General features: G+C 36.8%; 1 protein-coding gene across 9 annotated transcripts in view; it reads right to left on the bottom strand.

Annotated features, from left to right (window-relative positions):
• Positions 1-19,788: 19,788 nt before the first annotated feature.
• Positions 19,789-27,170, bottom strand: part of LOC149251414 (uncharacterized) — a 181,388-nt gene continuing 174,006 nt past the window's right edge. For 2 of the 9 annotated variants that reach the window (XM_089459419.1, XM_089459421.1), the window contains exons 3-4: positions 20,768-20,862; positions 20,486-20,585 (exon numbers count right to left, since the gene is read on the bottom strand). In XM_089459419.1, coding sequence (XP_089315545.1) covers positions 20,775-20,862 — 88 coding nt within the window. In that variant the 3' untranslated portion in view covers positions 20,486-20,585; positions 20,768-20,774. Of the gene's footprint in view, positions 20,242-20,322; positions 20,386-20,485; positions 20,586-20,767; positions 20,863-27,170 lie in introns of those variants that run through there. The other 7 variants (XM_089459413.1, XM_089459415.1, XM_089459416.1 and 4 more) reach the window with 7 other exon arrangements.

Raw genomic sequence — 27,170 nt, 5'->3', positions numbered from 1 at the left:
TGTTGGTTTAACTGTGAATGCTCACTAGATCAAAGCTCAAATTAGGAGAAGGAGAGTTGGTGGAAACTAATCCTGAAATTGAGAGAGTCTATCCTCGGAAGACAATGTCAGAGGAAGGTTCTGTGGGGCCAAACCCTCAATTCATAGAAAGTTTCCTAGCTATAAAGTCTATGGTAGAAGAAATGTACAGGGGCTTTAGAAAGCATAAGGTTGAAGACTCCTCAGGTTCTAAGCAAGATAAAGAAGAAGATAAGTCTCACTTCCATGACCACTCCAAAGGAAAAGGGAAAGAGGAAAGCTTTCTCACACCTCCTAATAGCCCTGTGCATAATAAGAAAGAATCTTTGATCAAGCTAGATGTTAAATTTGATTTGCATATATATGATTAGATAAATTGATGTGTATTGCAGGGTACAGAACATAGACTCATACAAGAGTAAGATTCAGCTGGCAAGCCTACGCCTAGGAGGCATTGCCTTGGTTTGGTGGGAAGGTAGGACCCAAGCTGATATGAAAAGACATGGTAAGACATCTCTGTCTGGAGTGAATTTGTTTCTGCAATCAAAAAGCAGTTCTATCCATTGGCCTACATGCAACAAGCCATGATGAGTTGGCAAACTCTCCGACAGTTGAAGGGGTAAAGTGTGCAAGAGTATACTCAAGAATTTAGAAAGAGAGCATTGATGTTGGGTATCTCATTAGACTCACCAGAGACTCTTTTGAAGTACATTGGTGGTCTACACAACTACATGAGGCATACCATCCTCATGTTCAATCCCACTAGTATAGATGAGGTATCTGTACAAGCTACTCATCTAGAAGCTAGAGGAAAGAATGGAAATCCAGAAGTTGGGGGACCATCCCAACCCACTATAAGCAAGAGAAAGGAGAAAATAAAACAGAAGTGGAAAGCAAGGAAGGCTAACACTGCATAGAAAAGCAAAGCTTCATGCACTCACTGTAAAAAGGATGGGCATGATGATGAGCATTGTTGGATTCTGCATCCAGAGCTGAGACCTAAGAAGTCCGAGGGCAGGAAGAAGAAGAATGCTGCAGCTATTCATAAAGATTTGGAGTCAGACTCAGGAGATGAAACAACTATAGCAGCCACAGGTATAAAAGGTAAGAATTCTGAAGCATCTATTAGTAATTCTGGTCAATCTGTTATTGATGAAGAAAATGAGAGAAAAAGGCATGAGCTTTTCCATATTCGAGTTATTTCCAAAAATCAAAAGATTGATACTTTGTTTGATAGTGGCTCACAACTAAATCTAATTTCTTAAGAAATTGTAAAGAAATTGGGATTAGCAACTACACCTCACAAGAAACCATACCCATTAGGATGGTTGAATGATAAGGCACAACTACAAGTGACTAGACAGTGCAAACTCAAGTTCACTTTTGGGTCAACATTTGTAGATGAGGTTGAGTTGACATAATTCATTTGGATATATGTGGAATTGTTTTAGGAAGTCCTTACTTGTATGATAGAAAGGTTATTTTCTATAGAGTTGAGAACAAGTATCTGCTTGTTAAATATGGAATCAAATACTTTATAAGAGCTCATAAGCTCAGGAATAATTATACTCTCATAAACTCAGGGTAGATGAAAAGAATGATAAATTCATGCAAACAATTCTTACTGATGGTTGTAAAGGAAAAGAAACCTAATAAAACCAATGTATTTGAGGGCTGTAATGCTGAACAACAAGCTGATATAGAAAAGGTTGTTTCAGAGTATGATGTATTATTTCAAGAACCTAAAGGTCTGCCACCCAAAAAGGGAATAGTACATGATATTATTTTGCAGTAAGATGTTCCATTGCCTAACATTGGGATGTACAGGTTGTCTGCTTTAGAGAATACTGAAATCAAGAAGCAGGTGCAGGAGTTGCTCGAGAAAGGGTTCATCAGGCCTAGCACATCACCATGTGGGTCACTAATCGTTTTGGTGAGAAAGAATGATGGCTCATGGAGAATGTGCATTGATTACCGAGCACTGAATAAGATAACAATAAAAAATCGTTACCCCCTTCCTCGCATAGATGATCTTCTAGATCAATTGAAAGAAGCTGTTTATTTCACCAAGCGGGATTTGCACAGTGGATACCATCAGGTCAGGGTTGCAGAGCAAGATGCATGGAAGACTGCTTTCAAAACAAAGCAGTGATTGTATGAATGGCTAGTTATGCCTTTTGGCTTAACCAATGCTCCTACTACTTTCATGAGATTAATGAATGATGTACTCAGACCTTTTCTTGATGATTTTGTTATTGTGTACCTGGATGACATTCTAATTTTTAGTAAAACGTGGGAAGAACATTTAAAGCATGTTAAGCAAACACTAGATGTTTTGAAAAGAGAAAAACTTTATGTTAAACTCTCAAAATGTGAATTTGGCAAAACATCTCTAAACTACTTGGGTCATATAGTAGGGGGAGGTGAACTGAAAATAGATCCCTCTAAAGTGGCAGTCATTGTGAACTGGCCTAAACCCAGGTCTGCTACAGAAGTGAGAAGCTTCTTAGGAGTAGCACAATATTGGAGAAAGTTCATTTTTAACTTTTCCTCAATTGTAGCTCCCTTACATGCTTTAACAGGATTGAACAAGGTGTTTCAGTGGGGAGACAAACATCAAAAAGCCTTTGACACCTTAAAAGAAAAGATTAGTACAACACCTATACTAGCACTGCCAGATCTGCAAAGACCATTTGAGATCCAAATTAATGCCAGTGACTATGCCATGGGAGCAGTGTTGACATAGCACGGTAAACCCATATGTTATCATTCTGACACTTTTAATCCTGCAGTAGTTAACTATCCTACATATGATAAAGAATTGTATGCATTAGTTCAGAGTGTGAAAAAGTGGAAACATTACTTAATGGGCAAAGAGACAGCAATACATACTGATCATCAACCAATTCAATATCTACACTCCCAAACTAAGTTGCAGCAATCAGGACATTACAGATGGATGGGGTTTCTACAACAGTTTCATTTAGTCATCAGATATAAAAAGGGCATACATAACAAGGTTGTAGACATGTTATCTAGACCCATTATAAATGCATCTACCATACTTAAGCATAATTCTGTACTACATGAGAGCTACATTGAAAAATATGCTCAGGATATGGACTTTAAAGATGTATATGTAACTTTGAGTCAAGGAAAAAGAGTAGAAGAATTGGACTATCACATGAAGGACTGACTCTTATACCATTGTGGGAAACTCTGCATTCCACATACTGAGAGAGTAAAGATAATTAGGGAGGCACATACTTCTTTGATATCAGGTCACTTTGGGGTAAGCAAAACAGTTGCACAACTGTAAAGGTTTTGTTATTGGCCGAAAATGAATGAGACAGTTTCTAGATATGTAAGAGGGTGTACTATGTGTGCTAAAAGCAAGCCTAGCAATAGAAAACTAGGCTTGTACACTCCATTGCCAGTTCCTTCTCACCCTTGGGAAAGTGTTTCCATGGATTTTGTTGGAGGACTGCCTAAATCTAGGAAAGGTCATGATTATCTATATGTTGTTGTGGATAGGTTAAGCAAAATGTGTATTTTGATACATTGTAATAAACATATTACAGCTGAATAGACTGCAAAATTGTTCTTTGAACATGTATGGGTTCATTTTGGATTACTCACTTCCATTGTATCTGGTCGAGACACCCGATTTATGGGGAAGTTTTGGTCAAGTTTGTGGGAACTGATGGACACCAAACTGAAGAAAAGCACAGCTTTTCATCCACAAACAGATGGCTAGACAGAAGTAGTTAACAAAATAGTGATCCAGTTACTGAGAGGATATTGCAGCAAACATCCTAAGCTTTGGGATGAAAACTTGTGTTATGTGCAGCACGCTTAACAGAGAAAAATACTCTTCTACACATAGATCTCCATTTGAGACCTGTTTTGGTTTCACACTAAGGTCTCCTTTGGATTTTGTCTTTGGTAAAGATACCATGGTTGATGGACACAGTGATGTGGATAGGGCAACTAGGTTCATTGAACAGATCCGGAGATCCACCAGGCAGTACATGAACAACTGGAAAAGAGCCAAGCCAAGTACAAGGCTAGGCATGATAAGCATCGGATGGAACATAGTTTTCAAGTTGGAGACCAGGTCTGGCTATATATCAGCAAGGACAGGATGCAAGGTGAAGGTAAAAAGCTAAAGCCTATCAGGTATGGACCCTTGAGGATACTTGAGAAGATTGGTGAAAATGATTTTTGCCTTGATTTACTAGCTTACATGCACATCTACTCAGTCATTAATGCAGATTGCTTGAGATTGTTTGAATCTTCAATGATTGAGGACCCTGAAGAGTAGAGTCAATTGCCTTATATTGATGACCTACTACCTGAATATCTTAATGAATTGCAGGAAGACACAGTGCTGGACATGAAGGTGAGGACAATGCGCAGGGGAGATGTGGAGTACCTCAGGATTGGGCTCAAAGGTTCAAAGCCGAGCAGTGCAAAGTGGATTGAGATTGGACAAGTGAGAAAACAATACCCTCACTTAGTTGATGCTTGAAAACTAACTTTTGGTGGTCGAAAAGCTTTTTCAGTGGGAAGGTCGTGATCCGAATTGGATCCATAAAGAACTGTCAAAGAACCATGACTGTATCAGATCGGGAAGACTTCAAAGAATCTAAGACAGCGATCAAAAACACATTGAACCAGTGGCAATGGCAGCCAGCGTGGAACAATGAGGACCTTGGTCAAAGAGCGTTGACCGAGGCCCATGGAGACTGTGCGGGAGGCCGAATTAGCCCTTAGGAAGCCCGGATCGGGAAACAGAGGTGGAATTTGATGCGCGCGCATTGCTGGGTGAAAAAGCTTGAAATGGAGAAGCCCCGAGCGATGGTTGCATGGAAAAGCCGGAGAACTGAAGGACAAAGAGGGACCCGCGCTCCGAAAAACCGGCGGTATTGATCGAGGCGCCCTCAAACGGTAAGCAGTTTTGGAGAAATTGGAGCAATCCCACTCAAAGATTGATGCGTGGCAAGCGGAGGAGAGAGAAAACCACCGTTGATCGCGCACTAAAGGTCGAGCAAGTCAACCGCGCGAAACGTGTGTATGGCGTTGGATTTGGGGAATCCAGATTGGATGGCTGAGATCACGCCCGGTGGGGAAGCAGAATCGATGAAGGAATGAGCCGCGACCTAGAAGGATTTGGAGTCCGTTTTGGCCGCCACAGTGGAGGAAGACTCCATCCAAGACGTAACTGAAGAATCGAACCGACGAAGCAAGCTGGCGCCGTTTACAGGAGGACATGTGGCCACTCCCTACGAGTTGATGATGACACTGAGCCAGGGAACTCCAAGCGCAGCTGCAGAAGGTGATTCGACGGAGGTGGAAGAGGAACCGAACAGACATGGGAACGAATGGCTTCAAAGCCATGAACAGAGACAGAAGACAAAGAAGGAATCTTGAGAGGAGGACGAAACACAGAGAGACAGAAAACAGAGAGAAGAAGACAGTGAAGCAAAAGCAGAAGAAGACAAAGGGCCGAGCTGACCAAAGGCAGCATCGAGCACCAGAGAGCTTGAGAGATTCAAGCCATCCCAAAGAGGATCTGTCTAGATTGAGCACCACATTGGGCTCTTTCCACTGTAGACCAGAAGGTCACAGAGCTGGTAGGCAAATAGAGTCTGTGCACTCCAATGGCTTGGGGAATCCAAGAACCACCCTGCCAAGCAAATTTGTTTCAGGTGACTCATATTGAGCTCCTGCACTGTAATTCTCTGCTTAAGACACAATAAAACAAGGCCACCACTGAAAGCTAGACTGGAGATGTAGCCTTGGAGAATAGGGTGAACTCCTTATTAATTTCTTGTGTTCTTGTATTTGCTTACTGTATTTCTCTGTTGTCTTTCCATTTAAATGTCTGTGTATTGGCAATCTGATCAATCCGTTGCTTAAATAACATAGACACACACCAACACATGAGTCTGTAATACCTTTATTCAATAAATCTTTAGCTGAGGTCACTCATAGGGTGATTATCAGATCACTTTATGGATATTGTCCACCATCCATCACATCATCTTTAAGAGAAAAGTCTAAGGTTCAAGCGGTGGAGATCACATCGAGCATTAACAACAAGTTCTCCAACTCTTAAAAGACAACCTCACTCTGGTGCAAAATCGAATGAAACAACACGCAAATCAAAATCGTAGTGAAATAAGTTTTGACATAGGCGACTAGGTATTTTTATGACTACAACCATACAAGAAAATGTCCCTTAAGCAAGCTAAGAAGGATAATAAATTATCGCCCAAGTACTATGGTCCTTACAAGGTGTTGCAAAAGATTGGTACTATGGCATACAAATTGGAGTTGCCTACATCTTCCTGAGTACACCCAGTTTTCCATGTTTCATGCTTAAAGAAGGTTATTGGTGACAACCTTCGAGTTCAAATAGTGTTTCCAGAACTTGACGAAGAAGGAAAAATTATACTTGAGCTTGGAGTAGTCACGGAAACAAGAACTCGACAACTACGGAATCAATCAATTTCAAAGTATCTGATTAAGTGGAAGAACTTAACCGCTGAAGATTCCACATGGGAGGATGAGAATTTTATACAGGAGCATCCAAAACTACTCAAGCGTTGAGGAAAACACTTTTTTGAAGGAGATGGGCATGTTAGATCCCTACAATACTAGTGTAGCCCCCTTATTGTTATTGTTGTGCCCATTTAGTCCCCATATTTTTATTGTTGTGCCCCATAAAATCCCATTATTGTTATTGTTATACCCTTACATTATTATTGTTATGTAGGCTCTGATTATATTGTTACCCCTTAGACTCCTATATATACAAAGGAGGTATTTTCATTTTTATCATCCAAAAATTGTTCATTTATGTAATGCAAAGGAGGTTTCCCCCTCGAAGAGGATAATTTTTAAGTCATTGATCTATCTATTTGTGAGATTAACAGTTTATGTTGCTAACCATTTTTGTAATGTTTTTTCTTTGCATAAACCACTTTGTTTAAATTTACTTAATCTTATATACAATGCATATAAGTTTAGTTATATACTTAAATTTTGAGTTTGGGATATCAAATGTCAAGGTGAAAATCAAATTATGATTAATGAGAACAACTTATGGAAAATCTTGTATATAAATCACGTGGATAAAATTGGTGATGTGTATGGATTATAGGTGGTAGGGGCGGTATGGAAATTGGGATAAAATTATGTAAGCAACTAATATTAGCAAATGTACAATTGAAGGACAACAACAACAGTACAATAGTGTATGTAGCAAGGGCACCAAATAGTACAGAATGTAGATTGAAAATACAACTATGTATGGATTAAGCTTATGAATTAATTAATGGTTGTGTACAATTGTAATTCACTATGAGGTATGAAAGAATGGGAAATACATGTGCTTTGCCAATTATATTGTATAATAACAGTGATTTGTACAAAATGTCCAACTATTTGAATTTGACAAACTATGTACAATGGACATGATATGTGTTCTTTGGTAGAAATAACCCATAAATTGGCCAAGAGTTGACTCTAATACCAAACTAGATAAACAATTCATGTTATTACAAGATTGATAGAGTATTTTTACAATTATGTAGAATATTGAATAATGATTGATAGTACGAATTAATAATTACAACGAGCCTTGTGACACTGAAATTATATGCATTGATTAGCCACAAGGTGAAGAGGTATTTGACCTTTGACCTTTTATTAACTTTATTATTATTATTATTATACAACACGTTGAAAACAAAGTCCCCTAAAGGATTTGAGATATGTTTCAAAGAAGGGCGTTATTGCATGGGTAGATTGTTAGCCTTTTGGCTCCTAATCTAATTCATTGACCAACTTTATGTACATATTATGATAGAGCCTTACCCCAAGTATTATGTACTCAATTACATGTTATAGTTCACTATTATATGATGGCCTATTATAAGATGGTTATGATTAATACATTATATAATATACTTCATTATGTGAATATAATTAATTGGTTTTTGGACATTTTTTCCACTTCCTTTTTGGTCGCATTTCATGATGTTTTTTATTTTTATTTTTTTCAATAAGTACCATGGCATGCTTACAACCAAAACTTATAGTTAGGAAGGCATTTCTATTACAAGGACACTAGTTTCCCTTCAATGACAATTGTTTTTTTCCTTGTTTGAAAAGTAAAGGGTTTGGGAGGAGAATGGAAATTTAAGAAGAAACAATTGCCATATAAGATTCCTACAAAAGAGACTCAAGATAAGTATTTAGATTTTATTAATGCACCTACGGTAACTCTCCTCTGAATGATAATACCATGGATCACATTAGCATCCACTAAGGAAGATATGAGTCATTGATTGGAAGATATGCATTGATGTATTTAAATATAGTTTAAATAGGTTGGTGTTTGTTCTTTATCAAACTATAATGTACATCAAAAGATATACATGGATTTAGTGAACTCTACAAGGTGGTTGATTGATATATTTTCTACAATTACAACATGTTGTTTCTTATATCTCAACCCATAGTGAAGAATGGTCCATAATGCATTTGTGATAGCAATATCAATTCAAAAAATCATAACAAAATTTAGAGGAATTGTTTGGATCATGTACTTCATTGTGGTGCTAAAAGAAATGTTAGAAAAGGCGTTATGACAAATGAAATGAGAGAGGAAATCATTACATATTCGTTGTAGCATAGACCTAAGTGTATCAAGAAAAAGTGCATGGTTCTTGCCATGAAGGTTGTTCCTCACTTGGATTGCATATGGTTCAGTTTGATAATAGACTCATTGAGAACAATATTTTCTTGCCTCTATTACCATTTGGGATGTATAAACGGTCATTTGTTTCTTATTTATCTAATTATTGTATTTTGTATCCAAGTGATTTCTTCTTCCAAAAGATGGCTCTAAATGCATTGTGTTTGTCTTATTATTGTATTTGTATTTCCTAAGGTTTTAAGTGATTTCTTCTTCCAAAAGGTGGCTTGCATCATGTGTTGTCTAAAGTAGAAGGCAACTGGTTGAACTTGAAGAGGTCTTGAGATATGTGTCAAGAGAGGCATATCTTGTATTGAACGAGAAGATCCCCGGTATGGGCATAATTTCCATGACCAACCAACATCTCTACTCTTTATGTAGATCAACAACTCTAGTGAAAACATGGAGCTTCACAAGAAGGCAAAGAAGGGTCCATCAATAAGCGTTTTCTACACATCCAAAGTCGAAGACTACCATATATAGAAGGCTACTAATACACAAGTGAAAATTAATTGGCCATAAAGTTAATATCTTAAATGTTTTACTTAATGTTGGGTCCCTATAATACTAGTGATTACCCCATTACTATTGTAGTTATACCCCTATTTATGTTGTTGTGCCCCTATTACCCCCATATTGTTACTATTATGCCACATAGAATCCCTCTATTGTTATTGTTGTGCCCTACAATATTATTGTTAGGTAGGCTTTGATTGTATTGTGACCACTTAGACTCCTATATATAGAAAGGAGGTATTTTCATTTGTATCATCCAAGAATTGTTCATTTATGTAATGTAAAGGAGGTTGCCCCCTCGAAGAGGCTGAATTCTAAGGCGTGGATCTATCTTTTCTATCTTTTCTTGAGCTGGTTTCATAACATTTGGTATCAGAGCTTTGGATTCTAGGGTTTCGCTGCTCCAAACAGGTCATCGTGGCATTTTCGCTATAACTTTTTTCTGTGACGTTTCAGAAGTCACAAAAAAAACCCATTTGAGAAGAATTGACGCTGAACCTTGGGTCCGAATTTCAGAGCTTTTCGCGCGATATTTTCGGAGATATGATCTGAGGAAGTTGGTCTTTTTGCAGACTCCTGAATTACATTCAAAACAGGTGACCTGGGGAAAATCGTCATAACTCTCTCTCTGAGGATCGGATTGAAATTTCGTAAAAAGGTACAGAAAGAGGACGGACTGTAGTTTCTTGTGTGTGTGTTTCAGATTCAAAGGTTGAAACAGTGACTCGTGGCACGTCGTACAAGTTCGCTCTACTGAACCAGTCTAAAAGCAAGTCACTGTGGGAGATTTCACATAACTCTTCCTTGGAGAATCCAATTTGGCTCAGACTTGTGGCATTGGAAAGAGGACACAGAAGGCTACTACAGGTAGCAATTTCAGAATTGGATGATTCGAAATTACAGAGATACATCAGATTCAATATCAGGCTTCTATAAAGTGAAAAAAGGTGTGTAGTTTTTTTTTTAATTTTTGTGTAAGCTTGGTTTAACGGAATTCAAAGGGCATAGTAAAGCATTATTATCGGTAACTGATGCCCCGAGGAAAGAAAATGCAAACACCTAGTAAGGAACCTGAAAGCTCTAGCATGACTCATGAAGAAGAGGAAGAAATGCTACATGATATATCAAAATTACAAGAACAAGTGCAACAAATGTCACGCTCACAAAAGCTAACAGAAGCTAAGATAAGTGGCGTGGAATCTAAGATAAAGGGCATGGAAGCTAAGGTGAATGGCATGGACGCTAAAATTGATGGCATGGATGATAAGATGGATGAATTGAAGAAGTTGCTACAAGAAAGGGTCACTAATGGTGAAAAGGTAGTAAAGGAAACTCATGATGAGAACAAAAGAAATGTTAATCATGATTCCATAGACTCTAATGTTGGATCGAAGAATCACCATGTTCCAAAAATCGATATGAGGAAGTTTGATGGCAAGGATCCCGCCACATGGATATTACAGATGGAGCAATTCTTCGATCTCAATAATGTGCAAAACACACAAAAGGTACGTATGGCAACTTTATATTTGGAACCAAATCAGTTTGTATGGTATCAATGGCTTTGTTCTCGTAAACAATTTATCACTTGGGCAATTTTTACGGAAGAATTGATAGCACATTATGAGGATACAAAAAGCAACACTTTTTTTAGCCAATTGATAAGTCTCAAACAAAAGGGTTCAATAATGGAGCACATTGAGGAGTTCCAAAAATTGAACATAAGGGTAAAAGATATTCCAGAGGAGCATAGGATTGATGTGTTCATAGGGTCTTTAAAGGATAATATCCAACATGATGTGCGCCTTTGGGAACCTGATTCATTAGAGAAGGCATTCAGGTTAGCAAGAAAAATGGAAAGCAAAATTATGGCAACTAGGAAGCATACCACTCACAACTATAAAGACGGAAGTGTTGTTGCCCATAGTCTTCCACAACCTACAAGGTTGACACCACAACAATTGGAAGAAAAAAGAGCAAAAGGGCTTTGTTACAATTGTGATAGCAAATACACAAAAGGTCATAAGTGTGCTGAGAAGAAATTATTCTACATAGATTGTGAAGAGGAAGAAGAAAAGGAGCAAGAAAGGTCAAAAGAAGAGGATATATTCCAGGAACAAAGCCTAGATGAAGAACAAATAAATCCGACCATATCTTGTAATGCATTGGCGGGAATTACCACTCCTCAAACCATCAAGATAGAAGGACAAATCAAGAAGAAAAAGGTAATAGTGTTGATTGATTCAGGAAGCACCCACAATTTTATTCATTGTAGGGTAGCAAAAGAATTGAATTGCTTCCTATATCCAGCACCAGAGTGTCAAGTGATGATTGCAAATGGAGGAACAATAAATTGTTCTGGAAAGTGCCATAATATCAAGCTATCCATGGGAGAATATGTATTGACTAGCCCAATGCTTTCCATTCCAATGGGAGGTGCTGATGTTGTACTAGGAGTCCAATGGCTACAATCCTTGGGTACAATAGCTTTTAATTTTCAAGAACTTTTCATGAAATTTTCTGTGGAAGGAAAGGAAGTTGAATTAAGGGGTATTGCAGGGAAACCAGGAAAGATAATCAGCTCTAATGGCATGACAAAGCTTCTAAAAAAGGAGCAAAGAGGTGTAATTGCACAATTATGTTCGCTAGATGTTTCCACATTGGAATCATCTATTTCTCCAGATCTCCAAAAAGTCCTGGACAATCATTCCAAGGTATTTGAGACTCCCAAAGGTCTCCCACCTATGCGTGATCATGATCATGCTATTCATCTGATTCCAGGAAGTGTTCCTCCAAACATCAGGCCGTACAGATATCCCTATGTCCAAAAAAGTGAAATTGAACGTATGGTTGCAGAAATGCTAGAGGCTGGTATAATTCAACCGAGTCAAAGTTCTTTCTCAGCTCCAGTAGTATTGGTGCACAAGAAGGATGGATCATGGCGCATGTGTCCAGATTATAGGGAGCTCAACAAGCTCACTATTAAAGATAAGTTCCCCATTCCTGTCATTGATGAATTACTGGATGAATTGCATGGATCAATTTACTTCACCAAGTTGGATCTTCGTTCGGGATATCATCAAATCAGAATGAAGATTGAAGACATTCCAAAAACGGCATTTAGAACTCATGAGGGTCATTATGAATTTTTGGTCATGCCTTTTGGCCTTACCAATGCACCTTCAACATTTCAAGGTTTGATGAATTCAATTTTCAAACCATTCCTTAGAAAATTTGTGTTAGTATTTTTTGATGATATACTAATCTACAGCAAGTCTTGGAAGGATCATGTTGAACATGTTGACAGGGTGCTACAACTATTGGAGGAGAAACAATTATATGCAAAAAGATCCAAATGTTTCTTTGGAGTCCAGGAGGTGGAATATTTGGGTCATATTGTATCTCATGAAGGAGTTAAGGTAGACCCTAGCAAAATTAAAGCCATTAAGGAATGGAAAATCCCCACATCCATAAAGCATCTGCGAGGATTTCTTGGGTTGACAGGGTATTATCGCAAGTTTGTTAAGAATTATGGGAGAATAGCAGCACCTCTAACAACATTATTGAAGAAAGATTCATTTTCATGGACTCCGGAAGCAACAAAGGCCTTTGAACATCTTAAAGAGGCAATGTGCCAAGCACCGGTCTTAGCTACACCGGACTTCACAAAAACCTTTATTGTGGAATGTGATGCTTCAGGAAATGGAATTGGTGCTGTTCTAATGCAAGATGAAAGACCCATTGCTTTTGAAAGTCGTCCAATCAAGGGAAAGTTTTTAAGCAAAGCTATTTATGAGAAGGAAATGTTGGCAATACTCCATGCACTTAAGAAATGGCGACCCTACCTAATGGGAAGACACTTCAAGGTAAAAACGGATCATGATAGCCTTAAATACTTTTTAGAACAAAGATTATCCTCTGAAGAGCAACAAAAGTGGGTCACAAAGATGTTGGGTTATGACTTTGAAATCATCTACAAAAAAGGGAAGCAAAATGTGGTGGCAGATGCACTCTCAAGAAAGGATGAGGATGTGGAAGCATTGTTGTGTGCCATTTCTATTATCCAACCAGATTGGATAAACGAAGCAAGGGAGGAATGGAAGAATGACGAAGAAGTGTGGGCACTTATTCGAAAGCTACAACAAGATTCCAGTACTTCTGATACATTTAGCTGGCAAAATGATTCGTTATGGTACAAAGATCGCTTATACCTCTGTAAGAATTCCCAGCTAAAACAAAAGATTCTTATGGAATTGCACACTTCTCCCTTAGGAGGGCACTCAGGATTTTTAAAAACTTACCACAGGGTTAAGAAGGAATTTTTTTGGGATGGCCTTAAATCAGATATTCAAAAGTTTGTGGCGGAATGTTTGGTTTGCCAACAAAATAAAGTTGAAACAATTAAGACACCGGGTCTATTACAACCTTTATCCATTCCAAGCCAACGTTGGGAGGAGGTTTCAATGGATTTTATCACAGGTTTACCCAAGTCTGAGGGAAAGAGTGTCATCATGGTGGTAGTTGACAGACTTACCAAGTATGCACACTTTTGTGCATTATCACATCCATTTAAAGCCAGTACAGTTTCTACTGCATTTATGGAAACAGTTCAAAAGCTACATGGAAACCCAAAGATTATTGTAAGTGACAGAGATCCCATTTTCACTGGAAATTTTTGGACAGAATTATTTTCTTGTCTTGGTACTCAGTTAGCTCATAGCTCATCTTATCATCCTCAATCTGATGGGCAAACTGAGATAGTAAACAAATGTTTGGAAGGATATCTTCGTTGCTTTGTATCTGATAAACAGACACAATGGGTCAAATGGTTGCCTCTGGCTGAATGGTGGTATAACACTTCCTTCCATACAGCAACAAAAATGACCCCATTTATGGCACTTTATGGGTATCAACCACCATCCATCACATCATATTTAAGAGAAAATTCTAAGGTTCAGGCAGTGGAACATCAACAAGTCCTCCAACTCTTAAAGGATAACCTCGTGTTGGCACAAAATAGAATGAAACAACAGGCAGATCAACATCGCAGTGAAAGAAGTTTTGATGTAGGTGATTGGGTATTCCTACGGCTACAACCATATAAGCAAATGTCCCTAAAGCAAGCTAAGAAGGATAATAAATTATCACCAAAGTATTATGGTCCGTACAAGGTGTTGCAAAAGATTGGTACTATGGCATACAAATTGGAGCTTCCTGCAGCTTCTCGATTGCACCCAGTTTTCCATGTTTCATGTTTAAAGAAGGTTATAGGTGACAAGCTCCCAATTCAAACAATATTGCCAGAACTTGACGAGGAAGGAAAAATTATATTGGAACCGGAAGCAGTCACAGAAACAAGAACTCGACAGCTACGAAATCGATCAATTTCAGAGTATCTTATCAAGTGGAAGAACTTATCCGCTGAAGATTCCACATGGGAGGATGAGAATTTTATGCAGAAGTATCCAGAACTACTCAAGCGTTGAGGACAACACTTTTTTGAAGGAGAGGGGCATGTTGGGTCCCTATAATACTAGTGATTACCCCATTACTATTGTAGTTATACCCCTATTTATATTGTTGTGCCCCTATTACCCCCATATTGTTACTATTGTGCCCCATAGAATCCCTCATTGTTATTTTTGTGCCTTACAATATTATTGTTATGTAGGCTTTGATTGTATTGGGACCCTTAGACTCCTATATATAGAAAGGAGGTTTTTCATTTGTATCATCCAAGAATTGTTCATTTATGTAATGTAAAGGAGGTTGCCCCCTCGAAGAGGCTGAATTCTAAGGCGTGGATTTATCTTTTCTATCTTTTCTTGAGCTGGTTTCATAACACTTAATTACATATTCTTGTCAACACATGTAGAGGTAGCGCTGCGGATGAGAGGTCTTTATGTACTTTCGAATATTTTTTTCATTGATGTGTTTACAATGAAGAAATTTTCAATAAAAATAGATACTTGGCAAGAAAAATATCCAATTCAAATTGCTCAATATGCATAAAACATTTCACACCTACATAAAAAACATAACACTTGATCAATAGTAGTGAGAGAGTGAATAAGAAAAGAAAATAGTTATAAAAAAACATAACATTCCTATCAATTCCATATTCAAACACAAAAATTTTCTCTTCCTATTTTCAAATTATTTTGCATAGAACATTTCACACCTACCTAAAGAATATAGAGATTGATTAATAAGTGCGTGCATGATAAAAGAAAACAATTTAGAAATTAAGAAAAAAGGTATTTTGGTATTTAGCTAATAGCAATTCCACTATTCAAACATGAAAATATTATTTTCCTCGTTTCAAATTAATTTGGTGATAGTGGTTTCAACGTATCTCACATGGAGAAAATGATGGAATAAATTGGGGTATACTGAATTGTGATACTTATTGTGAGAACAAATAATGCAGAAGTGAATGATGTATTGGAAAGGGAATGGTTCTACTAAAAGTTGAATGTGGTAAGGAAATTGAGTAAAAGATGTATTGGAAATGTGTGACTTGATTTAAATTGATTGTGGTGCGGCAACATAAATTCTTTAACAAGATAACATTTTTTAGGAAAATTGTGGTGGGACAATTTAATTTTTTTAATGAGGTAACATTTTTTAGGAAAATTTTGTGAAAAACACTTTTAAGGAAAACAATTTAATTTAATTTATTAATTTATTTATTTTTTAATAGAGGAGAGACAAGTTCAAATGTTTTATTAAATTTTTTAAGAAAAATGTTTTTCAAGAAGTTTTCTCAATTAAATTGTAAAAGCTAAACCTAGTTCAAATGTTTTATTAATTTCTATGAAAAACCTTTTAAGGAATGGGAAGGAATGTAACTATTCAAAGAGGTTTCCTAATTAAAAATTGTAAAGGGGAGACTCAATTCAAGTATATTATTAATTTTTCAAAGGAAACTTTCAAGGAAAGGGGTTTTCTTAATTAAACTTACAAAGGAGAGATTTAATTCAAATATTTTATTATTTTTTATATGAAATTTTTTTAGGTAAGAAATTTTTTTAAAAAGTTTTCACTTAAAATTGTAAAGGAGAAATCTAGTTCAAATGTTTTATCAAGGAAATTTTTGAGAAAATATATTTTTCAAGAATCTTTCTCAATTAAAATTGTAAAGGGAAGATCTAGTTCAAATGTTTTTTTATTTTTATTTTTCTAAGAAACTTCTTAAGAAAGGGGTTTTATCAATGAAAATTGTAAATGGAAAATCTAGTTCAAATGTTTTAGTTTTATTTTTTTAAATCTTTAAAGCCTTTTGTAAATGGGAACCTATTTCAAATGTTTTATTTTTACTTCTTTCTAAATGGGATACCCAATTCAAAGGTTTTTAGAAGAAATACAAGAAGAATTTCAAATTTGTAATTGTAGGGTTTTCAAGTCTTTGTAAAGGCTTAGAATTTTTCATAAAATATTATTGTTTTTTTCCTAAAGAGGAGACCCAATACAAATGTTTTATTTTTAAGTCTTTTGTAAAAGGGGACTTGGGTTAAATGCTTTCATAGATATAAGGAAAAGTTAACTTTTGTAATTTTCTAGTTCATTTAAAATTGTTTGCAATGGCTCATCTCCAAGTTTTCTTAAGAGTGTCTTTTATGTTTAAATAAAATTGAAGTTTTACACATGTTCTTGACCCATGTGAAATTGAATAGGGAACCTAACAAACTACGTACTAGTGATTCATGCTGATTTTTTTTGTGCCTTGTGATTGTACTAGCTCATTTATTTGCTTAGATTGTTTTGGCCAAACAAAATCAAATAAATACATTAAATAAGTTGGTATGTAAAGAAGGTAACTCATAAAAAATCAAAGCTAAGGGACAAATTCATAGTGGAAGACAATGCAATTTTCTTTTGACACATCAATGCACTTGGCAAATCAACACAAAATTTCAATTTGAAGTACTTTAGAAAGTCTTTGGAAGCCCTTTGTGTCAAGATTGATTGTATCCCTAAAGTTTGGGTATTTTTTTAAGTCTATCTCTCTGTGAGTCTTTTGGGATAAACGGTAGAGTTACTTATTCAAGATGTTTTTTTAATTGCCCACAAAATTGTGTAGATGAATCTTCCTAGAGTTTGATTAAGGAAGTCTTGTATGACTAATCTTAGAAGGCTCAATTTTCATGTCTAAAATAAGCTTTTATAAACGCCCCTAAAATTGAATAAGTGTGTTTGGAAAGGAGTCTTATCAATGTTTGTGTCTTAAAATAGTTTTTGTGCATCTTGCATCATTGGTTTGAAGATAGATAAATAGTGGCACAAGTCCAAAGAATGCTTTCTTTGTTGCAAACATTGACAAACATAACTACAAGATCAACAATTCTTATAAACAATGAAATACTTAGTAATGTTCTTGCTTATGGGTAATGCACAAAAGGGTGAATATGCTTCAAGCATAACATAATGTTTAACTAGAGCGTCAAAGTGACTTAATGATGACACCGATAACGTTGAGTTGGATGATTGCGCATTGAGGTTCTTTTCATTTGATGACAATGAAGTTAGTGAAAGACAACAGGAAGACATTGATGAGGAAACCGAGAGGAATAATTTCTAACCACATACTAAAACTAAATTTCAAAGAAAGTTGTCATACCTTTGTAAGAGTTGCAATTAAAGAAGAATAAATATGGCTTAGGTTGTACAAAGAATGAGTATGACTTCTTTCATATTCCTAACTACTCCAAACCTATTGTGTTTGTGAGCATATGGTTTCTTTACAATGATTTGTAAATCCATATTGCTTATGGGAGTTGAAGTTATAGAGAAGTAACATAAGAATGAGGATGACGCATTTGATGATCATAAAATTGATTATGATGATAATTAGCTGAAGCTACCATAGAGATGGTCATAATGAGTTGCATTATTTTGATATTATACGATGCAGTGTCCATGGAAGACAAACCACCTTTTAAAAAAGCGTCAAAGGCAAAAAGGTTCATCTAAAATAGGTATATTTTGGATGTTTAAGTACTTGGAACTAGAATTTGGAAGCGGAGCTATTTAAATGACCTTACCATCGAATTCATACACAAGTACAATTAGGTTTATTCAAAGAGGTTTCTCCTACATACGAACATGAATGTTTTTAAGGAATCAATGAGTTAGGCCATGATTAAGGCCCAATAACTTGGAGTCATCTTTAGCATTAAACAAGTCTTACGACTTTACTAAAAGACATTGTGGTCATTCTTTTCCACTTTTCGAGGGGTTATATTGATGGTGTCGATTTACAATAGATTTCTCACATTTTAATGGAGAGAGAATATATTGATGATAATTTTCAAAGATCAACTTTTGAAGTCTACTCAATTATTTTGAGGAATTTGCACTGTTCAAGATGATGGGCTAATGATTTTGATATTGATCGCTCAAAATTTTGAAATCTTTTTATGATTGATTTTGAGAATATTAGATTAGTTGATCTAACCTTTAGAGGATATTTGCTAAGACAATTTAACACTTTTGAGGATTTTCAGGATTTTAAAAGATATTGACATTAATTATATTTTGAAAGATGATTTGTCCTTTTTTCATTTGAGTATTCAGTAACTTATTTCAGGTTTGTGACTTACATGGTTAATTGACATGTTTTATCAATATTTTTATTTCAAATTTGAGGTATCAATAGTTCACTTGGTTTACCTAATGAATTTTTGGTGAGATTATGATTCCATTTTTGTTAAATCATTCGTGGGGTTTTATACACATTTCTTTGTATGAAAGATTGAGATGTTTACTATCACTTATTTCTATCAATTGGATTATTGACGATTTTTGTGTGATTTCTTAAGAGCAATTTTATAAACACATTTGTAGAGTCTTTCGACCTAGCAAAACACATCCAATTATTCTGTAATTTTGCTTAACACGTCAGATTGTGAAGTATCTTCGGTATCTGGGATGTTTTGGAACTTGGGACTTAAATTTTGGAATCACATCAATGAACATTTGCAAGTTATCTAGCTCAATTGTTGCATAATAATATTTTAAAACTTGGTATTCAACATCCACTTTTGGTGGTTGCTCAAGCGAATCTTCCTCAACTTGTGATGTTTCAAACCATGGGTTTCAAGTTGAAGACTTGGAAATGTTATCAATATTTGCACTGGTCTTTGTTGCCTAGCTGGTACACTTGTCCATGTATACCATCACTCTGCATGCAAAGTTAATTCACCCAGATAATAAATGTAAGTTGTACAATAACTGAGCATGAAATGAATATATCGTGAGCTAAAATCACATCTAGTACCTTCAAAAGTTAAAAATAAAATTAGACAAATTATAATTTAAATGAAAACAATTTGTTAAGACCTCTTCACTGATTTATATCCTTGCCTACATCTTTAGTGATGCCCAATGTACATTTTGGAATTCTTATTTGTCGGATTCTATTGTCTTGATCAAGAGAACTCTCGATACCGAAAAGAGATAATGATAGGCAATACTATTCAAAATAATTTGTTTCCTTCTTCTGGAATTCTTATTTGTCGGATTCTATTGTATTGATCAAAAGAACTCTCGATACCGAAAAGAGATAATGATAGGCAATATTATTCAAAATAATTTGTATTCTACCCAGCGTAGAAGACGAACCTACCCTGCATGTTGGGAGAAATTCAAGTTCTCTAGATACTATGCCTGTGAAATCCCCAGCATGGAAGATCTAAAAATATTTTTTACACAAAAGTTGCCATTCTGTCTGCTTCAGCTGAAGTTGCTGTTCGTGATATGAAAGTGCTTTGTCCAAAATTTATCTCCTTCATCCGAATTCAATATCTCATAACCATGGTTTTTAGGAATCTAAAGCATTCTCCAGATATTAACAACGCTCCTCACTCTTCATGAAATCCACAAATTCGTCGTTTATATGACCTTTATTTGTAGGCCTGAAATTTCTCGAAAAAATTTTGCTTCCAAGAAGCAAATCAAAATTTTAATTAAAATAAAATAGCATACTGCAATATTAACCCATAAAAAATAATGTCATGAAATCCACAAATTCGTCGTTTATATGACCTTTATTTGTAGGCCTGAAATTTCTCGAAAATTTTTTGCTTCCAAGAAGCAAATCAAAATTTTAATTAAAATAAAATAGCATACTGCAATATTAACCCATAAAAAATAATGTCATGGGTTCATGAGATCTTCGGATACCTTGCTTCTCATGTTACTGCCAGTGATAAGATGATAATTAGATGGGAGCATCTGGCTAAGCCTCCCGAATTTTTCTTCATAGCAGTTCCATATCTCAAACCTGGACATAAAGAAAGGCAGCACAATTGTTTGCTTAGTAGCACTTTGATTAGAACTCATTAAGGAAACATTGCATTCTCCTTCAAAAAAGCAAACTAAAGAAATATACTTGAATAAGAAACCTATTTTCAAATATAGAAACCTTCATAAGATTAAAAATTGTAGATTGTAGTAAATTACTACCAGTATGCTAAAAACTGAAAAGGGGCATATTTTCCATAGACCTCTTCAACTTCTCTTTGAACAGTACCTGTAGTGCATTGAGACCTCCCATGGACCTGAAAAAAAAGTCAAGTATTTATTTAAAGTCCTGGCAAACAACTTTAGACTGAGAAGAGGAAGTGCCATTATTTGGGCAGCATTGAATCACGATGTGTAGTACCACAGGGCAGGAAGAAGTATACGTTGGAGCCCATCACGTGGTGTGCTGGGGGCGTCATGACATGCTGGTGTTTGACCAACGTTCCCCCATGTTTCCAGGACATGGGAGTGGGGAAATGCACAATGGGGAGGAGACACCCCCAAATTTTAGAAAAAATCGTTGGGGGAGGGGGGCACATGTTGGAAATGTAACTAGTTTCGGTTTTCATAATTGTTGTTGTATTCATTTCAATATGTATTTTATGTAACAAACAAAAGAAGAAAAGAAAAAGTTACTATTTTAAAGCATGGATTTCACGCTCATTATTGATGGTCTTTTAGGTAAAAGCATGTTCTTCGTGCTTCTAGGATTTGTTAGGTCATAGGATATATTGTCATGAGTCAAAAGAGTCAACATCATGCTTATAAGGCCCTTCCAAGGAAAATATATCTTGTAAAAGAATTTATTTTGAGTCTAGAAAGTCCAGGAAACTTCCAAAGTACAAGTCGGCCCTAGAAGCTTCAAGTCAGCCTGAAGGAGGGAATTCGACCCCTTGGAAAGGCTACATAAAGGAGTAGTTCGACCTCATTTAGCACTCGCTCATTATCAAGTTCAACCTCTCTTGAAAATGTTTGATCGAAAGCAAGAAGAATCAAGGGAGGTGGAGCGAAGTTCGAGAACGCAAAAAAGGCAAAGAAATCTTGTTTTTGGGCTCTATCTCTCTCTCACACATGCGAGGTTGTAGGGTTACTGCAGCTACCAAGAAGGCTGAAACTGCAGGTCCAAGTTGCAGGAGGGCGAGGTGCAGTGTCAAGTTGCTGGAAGAAGAAATATTCTTTCTTGAATTCATTGACCTTGGCAAGAGCTATCTTTCTCTAAGAAGGATCTCTTGAAGAAGTACAATTAGGGTTTCTACAACAGCTTCAGGGCCGAAGTTGTAGGGTCGAAGTTGTGGTCAAGGTTGCAGCTAGAAGCAGGTTGATGCAAGATTGAGTTGTGATATTGGAAGGGCTGACTTGGTACTTGGAGGATGACTTGGTCTAGGGTTTGGGTCTTTCTGGTCTCATTTGAAGTAGATTCTATAAGGAGAGTTTCTGGGTTTTGCCCTGGCTTGGAGCCTAATTTTTGTGTCCATTGTCTTTATTATTTTGCTCTTGATACTTGTTTGATGAAGAAGATCTAATGAAGAAAACACAAGAATAATAATAAAGTTCACAAGCAAGTATTAAGGTCAAGGAAAATTGAATCAATAAGCGGCCACTCTGCATTTTCCAACAGCAAATCGAGGTCCCTAACATAAGGGACTTGTGTTTAAATTTTTTTAAAAATAGGTAAAAAATAAAATAAAAAATAAAAACTAAAAAAATTTCAACAATAACAATTCATCCCATGTAAATTCATCATCATGCAATGTAAATACTAAATTCAAATTTGTAAATGATAGACACGATTCATCAATCACCCTTGTTACTATCGTATTTCCTATTGATTCAATGATATACGAACATCCAAAGTCAAATTTATAACATTTTTCCAAGGAAATTCTCATGGAAAACCCTCCAAAGTACTGCCACATGTTCCATGGATGGTAAAATGGGTAAACAGTTGGCCCTAATTATGCAGCCTAAGTCCGAGGGATCAAAAGAATTGAACCCAATGCCTCTCCAACTTTAGGGGAAATATTTCACATCTGACTCATCACGGCTTGAGCTAATTTTCAGGGCTAGTTCAAATTGAGAACTTGTAACAAAATGAAATACATTTATTCAAATTCCAAAGAACGACAATTAAATAAATATTACTGCTATATAAATATTTACTACAAAGTATTAAATAGTAGACATGGTAATCTGAAATAGTAAATTTAAATTACTCAAAAAATAGTAATTAGTGACAAGTCAAATACTTAGTCACCAATATCTAAAGTCAACAGTTGCAACTGAAAATTAACCACGAGCAGTGAAAACTAAAAGTAGCTAAAAGAAATCAACATCAAATATGCATCAAGGACTTAATGCCATTGATTGGTCCTCTACATATGTCTATTGTATGAAGGCATCTAGACCATCAATGGGACTGTCACTCTATGTATTAAAGTCACTCTCATGAGTAACCAAGGCAAATTGTAACTTACTCTGTCAAATGTTAAATGACTTGTAAATGTCAAATAAGAGGGATGTATAGGTAAAGGTGAATTAAGTTTAGTAGTTTACTAAGTTTTCTTGGATCTTTTTTTAACATTTTTAAAGTTTCTTGTTCTTTTAAGTTTTTATGTATTTTGGAAAAAAAAATGGAAGGTTCCCACAAAAGTCCCCTTTTTGTCAAACACATCCCGCAACTTAATGAAATGATTTGGAGTGTGTTTTGCAAAGTTTCACCAAAAGGGGGGCATGGCAAAACATTTCGCTAGGTGCCCCTGTATCTCGTGGGCATGGGGAGCGAAGAGGGCATGCCCCCAACCCTATAGGATGCATCCCCATGAAACATTGTGTTTAAAGGAAACAGATCAAGAGAGGCAAGAGCCAAGCTAGGGCAGGTTTATGGACACAAAAGCAAGTTTCAAGGTCCCTCTGCACCCCCTAAGTTCATCCTCTTAATGGAAGTTAATGGCTCTTGTTTTGTTGTGGTACAATAATTTGATGCCTAATTCACTAGTTTGGGCACTAGTTTTGGGTTGCAAAATTTTAGACTAGCTATGAAGGATGTCTTTATGATGGGGTTGAGTCTCAATTCAAAGCCCACTAATCCAAGGTTTACTAGATTTTGTGGCAACATTTTTGACATCGTTGAAGGGGAGGAAGCGAGTCCACCTTCCCATAAGCATCTAGCTTATTTGAAGAGGTCAATTCTCTGATGACAAGATAGATCCTTTCTAGTGACTCCTAAATCAATTGGTTCTGAATTTCCAGAGGCTTCTCCTAAAAGAACCATAACTTCAAGAACTAGAATTGCTACTAGAAGGGGCATTGAGCCTATCCCTTCCCCTATTAGACAACCTACCCCTGCAGCTAGGCAACTCTTCCCTAATAATCCTCCTCCAACCATGAATAGGCCTTGGGAGCTTGCATCCTTCAAGCTTCTAGACTTTAGTAGGTTTCCTGATGCCCCTCATCCTCTACCTAACAAATACCATGAATGGATACCTAAATTTAGTGGCAATGAGGTCACCACCGCAGAAAGACATGTTCACAACTTCTACTAGGCAGTGGGTCCCAAGTGCATTGACCATGAGGATGTTATCATGATGCTCTTTGCTCTATCATTAGATGGTGATGCTAGGGATTGGTATTTTAGCCTTCCACAAGGAAGCATCACTAATTGGGATCAATTTCACGATGCATTCAAGAAGAGATGGGCATCTGAGTTGGATGGGAGTATGGCTCTTGATAGATTCCTAGCTATGGCTAAGACTGACAAGGAGAACATTAAAGAGTTCATCCAAAGGTTTGACAATCACCTTAGGGAAATTCTTGATAATCTTAAACCTAATAATGATTCATTAAAGGCTGTCGAGGGCACTTAACTTATGTCCTTAGAGACAAGGCCCCTAACTCCTTGACTGAGGCCAAGAAGATAGTGATGGTTGTTGAACAAAACTTAAATGTTGCACAAATTGACATGTTCAACTATCCTAGGGTTAAAGTTGAGTCTAAACCAAAGTCAAAATCTTATCTCGATGAGCTTATACAAGCCTTTGCTCAAAAAATAGAAAAATTCACCAATGAAGTCACTCAAGGCCAAAAGACTCTCATGAATAGAATGATCGTTTTAGAAAAAAAAACAAGAGTTTAGGTCAAATTTCCCTCCTAGAAATCAATTCAACAAGGACAAATCCTTCCCTAAGGAGGTCACCAAAGGAGACCAAACCATTCAACAAAATGTGTCAAACACTCTTGCTCCAACCAATTTGGTGGGGCAAGGAGGGTCACCTTTGGAACAACCTTTTGAGGATCCTCAGGAGGATAGTTCGTTTGAGCAAGAAGAAGAGGAGGAAGATCCTGAGCATTTAAACATTGTTGGAAAAATTCACCCCTTCAACATCTTTGCTTGGAGACTCCTATGTTCACCCACAACCCCATGAAGCTCAAACCAAAGCTAATCAAACTGAGCTGATACTAGCTGTGGAAAATGCTGGGAGGTTTAAGGGTCTACAATACTCTAGAAAGAGTAATGACCAAACCCAAGTAGGCTCTACCTTAGGAAATCCATCTCAAGGGAAGAACACTCCCCAAGGACCACCTGAAAGCAAGCCAAAACCCAAGCCTTGAAATGATGAAATTGAGTTGGATATGGACACTAGTAATGCAGTGGCTAAGCTCACTATGCAAGTCCCCATTAAAGAGATGGCTAAACTCCCTCATAGGAGACAAATAAAAAACGATTTAGGTCTCGATGACCCTCCCATTATATCACAAAACATGAACTTTGACAAAGGAAACAAATGCCATGAACCATTCTTATTATCCCTAGTGATCGATAGACTTATACCAATGTTGTTAAAAGCGCGAGCGGGATTAAATCGGCGCCGGGAATGAAGCGGAAAAAATCGGAAAAAGCGGGAAAAAAGCGGAAAAAAGCGGGAAAAAAGCGTTTGGTACAAAAATATTCATTTTTTTTCAATTTTTTTAATATCTAAACCATCTACAACATAAAATAAATACATTGACACATAAATATGATAAGAAAACTAATATATAAGATGTTTAATATCATTTCTAGCGCTAAAATCACACATAACATTGAATCATGTCCTGAATAGTAAGTCCTGACTCCTGAGTCCCAGCTCAGCCTCAAAATATCAACAAAAAATATGATAATGTATCTCATCATGTCATAATGTCATAGACTCATATACAATAAAATGAAAGTCTAATCCTATTGATTTCCTCTGCCCCTCTTGCGAGAAAATGTCACAGCTTTCTCTTTCCCTCTAGATGTAGATGCTGGTGCCTGTGCTGGTGGAAATGGCAATGGAGTCTGATGTGCTCTAGAAGCTGAAGAACTAGAAGTATGAGCTACAGGAGGTAGACCACGTCCTCTACTGGTCCTAGTGGTAGCCCGGGTAGGCGGTGTCACCTCCTCCTCCTGCTCCTCCTCCTGCTCCTCCTCCTCCTCCTCCTCCCCCTCATCCTGCACTAACCAATCATCAGTAGAATCCATGAGAGGCCTCTCGGCCTCAACCCTCCATGCAGCAGTGGTGTCAATCCCATCCAATGAGATGGCATCCACATCAGGTGTCCTCTCAAGTTGCCTCACCCACAATCGAAGATTGTAGTAGACGTAGACCATGTCATTAAGTCGCTAGGACTCCAACCTGTACAAAGATCATGAAATAATAATTAATAAATCCAAATTTTCATTATAAATCGTGCTGCCACGGACCCCCGAGCTTTTTTATGAAAAAAGCGCGCTTTTTTCGTTAAAAGCGGCAAAAAAAAATTTAGGCGCTTTTTTCCCATAAAAAGCGCGATTAAATCGGCTTAGGTAAAAAAGCTCGCTTTTTTGAAAAAAGCGCGATTTAATCGCGCTTTTAACAACACTGACTTATACTTCATAATTGTATGCTTGACTCAGGAGCTTCTGCTAATGTCATGCCATTAAAAGTCATGCATCAATTGGAATTGGAAATCACTAGGCCATATAAGAATGTGTGTGGTTTTGATTCTAGGTCAATCCTCGTTTATGGTCTTATTAAAGACCTTAAGGTTCTTTGGCTGCTAATAAAGACATTTTAGTGCTAATGGATGTTGTCTTCGTTGATGTGCTTGATGTTTGGGGGATGTTACTATCAAGGAAATGGAGTGCCTCGGTTGGTGGCCAATTACAAATGGACCTATCATATGCCACTATTCCTGATGGGACCCCCTTCATTCTCTATAGGGAACCCCAACTCCCAAATCATGTGGATAGTGACCCCTTTTCAATTATGAATCATCAACATGAGACCATGAACCAAAACCATTCAAGCAAGTCATCTAAGTTGGCCAAATCTCCCCCTTCTCAGGAAGTCTTCCATGTCAAGAAGTCAAACCCAACGCTGACTATTCCTAAGAAACAATGGGTCCAAAAACCAAAGAAAGATTTCCAAATAGGAGATCTTGTCTTGGTTAACAAGGACCTTGTCCCTGTCAAGATTCATGGGAAAGTGGTTGTAGGATACTTTTATATTGCCAAGTTTGATGGTGAACTTTTACCTTCACCGGTGAAAGGGAGCCGCCTCACCTC

This window comes from Pinus tabuliformis, chromosome 7, assembly GCF_031772625.1.
Source record: "Pinus tabuliformis cultivar Carrire ecotype Pingquan chromosome 7, CPIR1, whole genome shotgun sequence".
Taxonomy (NCBI): Eukaryota; Viridiplantae; Streptophyta; class Pinopsida; order Pinales; family Pinaceae; genus Pinus; species Pinus tabuliformis.
This window is presented reverse-complemented; position numbering and strand designations above follow the sequence as displayed.